A 2,388-nucleotide genomic window follows, 5' to 3' on the forward strand; every position below is an offset into this window, starting at 1 on the left:
GTGCATTAAGTACCAAGAATATTTGAAGGATAACATTATGACTATTGTGACTCGTTTGGAGATTTGGATCTTTTCCGAGCTTGTGAACAAGACGAGGGTTGTTGAGGAATGTGCAAAGAAAGTGGCATCATCAAGAAATACTCGTGGGGGAAAGAACAACCATATGCGTGGAAAGTACTTTCAACCAAGAGCTCAGAACTTCAAGAGGGGAGGACATGTACCTCAAGATCAAGGGGGCTTTAAGAGGAACGCCTAGATCAGTACCAGCAAGCCAAAGGAAGAGGTAAATAGAGTAAGACTTTGCCAAATTTAATTTGTAGTCGTTGCGGGCGTTTTCATCCTTATGATTCGTGCAAGTTGGGTATAGGTGGATGCTTTACATGTGGGTTGCCTGGACACATGGCGAAGGACTGCCCTCGTGGGAAGGTTCCGAATGTAGGTTGGAATCAACAACAAGATCGGGTGTTTATTGTGAACGCCAGTGATGCTACTAAGGCAGATCCTTTGATGAGAGGTAACTGTTTATTTGGTGAGAAAATAATTGTTGCATTTTATGATACTGGAACCTCGCATTCGTTTATTGCATTTGATAAAGTTGAGGAACTATGGCTGAATATGTCAGAATTAGCTTTCGATTTGCATGTGCATTCTCCGTATCAGACAGTTGTGACAAGATCAGGTTGTAGGGAGGTATCTTTCAAGGTGGAGGATAAAGAATTTGTTCATGATTTAATTTGTTTTCCAATGGTTCGGTTGGAAATGATTTTGGGTTTGATTGGTTTTCAAAGTACCGGGTATTATTGGATTGCTTTGAGCGATCGATTCGGTTTATGTCGGAAGGAGAAGGAGGAGCAGTGATAGCTGAGGGTTATTACATGAACTCTGTTTTGGTGAATTGTAGTGGGGAAGAGTGTTAGGGTTATATACTTTTGGCTGCGAATGTGTTAGGTGATGAACAGAGGTTAGATCAAATTCTGGTAGTTAGAAAATTTCCAGAAGTGTTCCTGGAAGATATTCCCGATTTCCCTCCTCAAAGGGAGATTGAATTTGCCATTACCTTGGTGCCAGGAGCCGGACCAGTCTCAATTGCGCCGTACCGAATGGATCTGATAGAACTGGTTAAACTTAAGACTCAATTAGAAGAGCTTCTGAACAAGAGGTTGATTCGACTGAGTGTGTGTTTATGGAGAGCGCCATTTTTATTGCTGAAGAAGAAGGATTGAGGAATGTGGTGCACGAAATTGTGATCTCAGGCAACGGCACCAAAAACTCTGTACGCACGTCTTAATAAATCGTTTTTCATTCACAACTTCGATACAACTAACCAGCAAGTGCACTGGGTCATCCAAGTAATAAACCTTACGTGAGTAAGGGTCGATCCCACGGAGATTGTTGGTATGAAGCAAGCTATGGTCACCTTGTAGATCTCAGTCAGGCGGATATAAAATAGTTATGGAGTTTTCGAAAATATATAATAAAATAAGGATATAAATACTTATGTAAATCATTGGTGAGAATTTCAGATAAGCGCATAGAGATGCTTTCGTTCCTCTGAACCTCTGCTTTCCTGCTGTCTTCATCCAATCAATCCTACTCTTTTCCATGGCTGGCTTTATGTAAGGACATCACCTTTGTCAATGGCTACTTTTGATCCTCTCTGGAAAATGGTCTGATGCGCTGTCACTGCATGGCTAATCGTCTGGAGGCATCACCCTTGTCAATGGCTGCATCCCATCCTCTTGTGAAAATGGTCCAAATGCTCTGTCACAGCACGGCTAATCATCTGAGGTTCTCGATCATACTGGAATAGGATTCACCCTCCTTTTGCGTCTGTCACTACGCCCAGCACTCGCGAGTTTGAAGTTTGTCACAGTCATTCAATCCCAGAGTCCTACTCGGAATACCACAGACAAGGTTTAGACTTTTCGGACTCTCATGAATGTTGCCATCAATCTAGCTTATACCACGAAGATTCTGATTAAGAGATCCAAGAGATACTCATTCAATCTAAGGTAGAACGGAAGTGGTTGTCAGGCACGCGTTCATAGGGAATGATGATGATTGTCACGTTCATCACATTCAGGTTGAAGTTCGAATGAATATCTTAGAAGCGGAATAAATTGAATTGAATAGAAAAACAGTAGTACTTTGCATTAATTCTTGAGGAACAGCAGAGCACCACACCTTAATCTATGGAGTGTAGAAACTCTACCGTTGAAAATACATAGGTGAAAGGTCCAGGCATGGCCGAATGGCCAGTCCCTCTGATCTAAGAACCAGGCGTCCAAAGATGTTCAAAGATGTCTAATACAATAGTAAAAAGTCCTATTTATAATAAACTAGCTACTAGGGTTTACAGATGTAAGTAATTGATGCATAAATCCACTT

At 41.5% G+C, this 2,388-nt stretch overlaps 1 protein-coding gene across 1 annotated transcript; it reads left to right on the forward strand.

The window, feature by feature from the left end:
• The first annotated feature begins 399 nt into the window (after positions 1–399).
• LOC107620820 (uncharacterized) lies at positions 400–1,223 on the forward strand. Its single transcript, XM_016322933.1, has 3 exons — positions 400–690; positions 789–867; positions 949–1,223. Exons 1-3 carry the CDS (start codon positions 400–402, stop codon positions 1,221–1,223), a joined length of 645 nt encoding a protein of 214 aa, XP_016178419.1.
• Positions 1,224–2,388: the final 1,165 nt, after the last annotated feature.

The sequence above is a fragment of the Arachis ipaensis genome, chromosome B10, assembly GCF_059453495.1.
Source record: "Arachis ipaensis isolate K30076 ecotype BB chromosome B10, ASM5945349v1, whole genome shotgun sequence".
In the NCBI taxonomy this organism is placed as follows: Eukaryota; Viridiplantae; Streptophyta; class Magnoliopsida; order Fabales; family Fabaceae; genus Arachis; species Arachis ipaensis.

Bases quoted from the DNA above. Each gene is read 5' to 3' on its own strand.
- LOC107620820 (XM_016322933.1), top strand. From the start codon at position 400: ATGGCGAAGGACTGCCCTCGTGGGAAGGTTCCGAATGTAGGTTGGAAT. The intron at 691-788 runs GTATCTTTCAAG...TGGTTTTCAAAG, and splicing joins CAAGATCAGGTTGTAGGGAG to TACCGGGTATTATTGGATTG. The intron at 868-948 runs GTTATTACATGA...CGAATGTGTTAG, and splicing joins AGGAGCAGTGATAGCTGAGG to GTGATGAACAGAGGTTAGAT.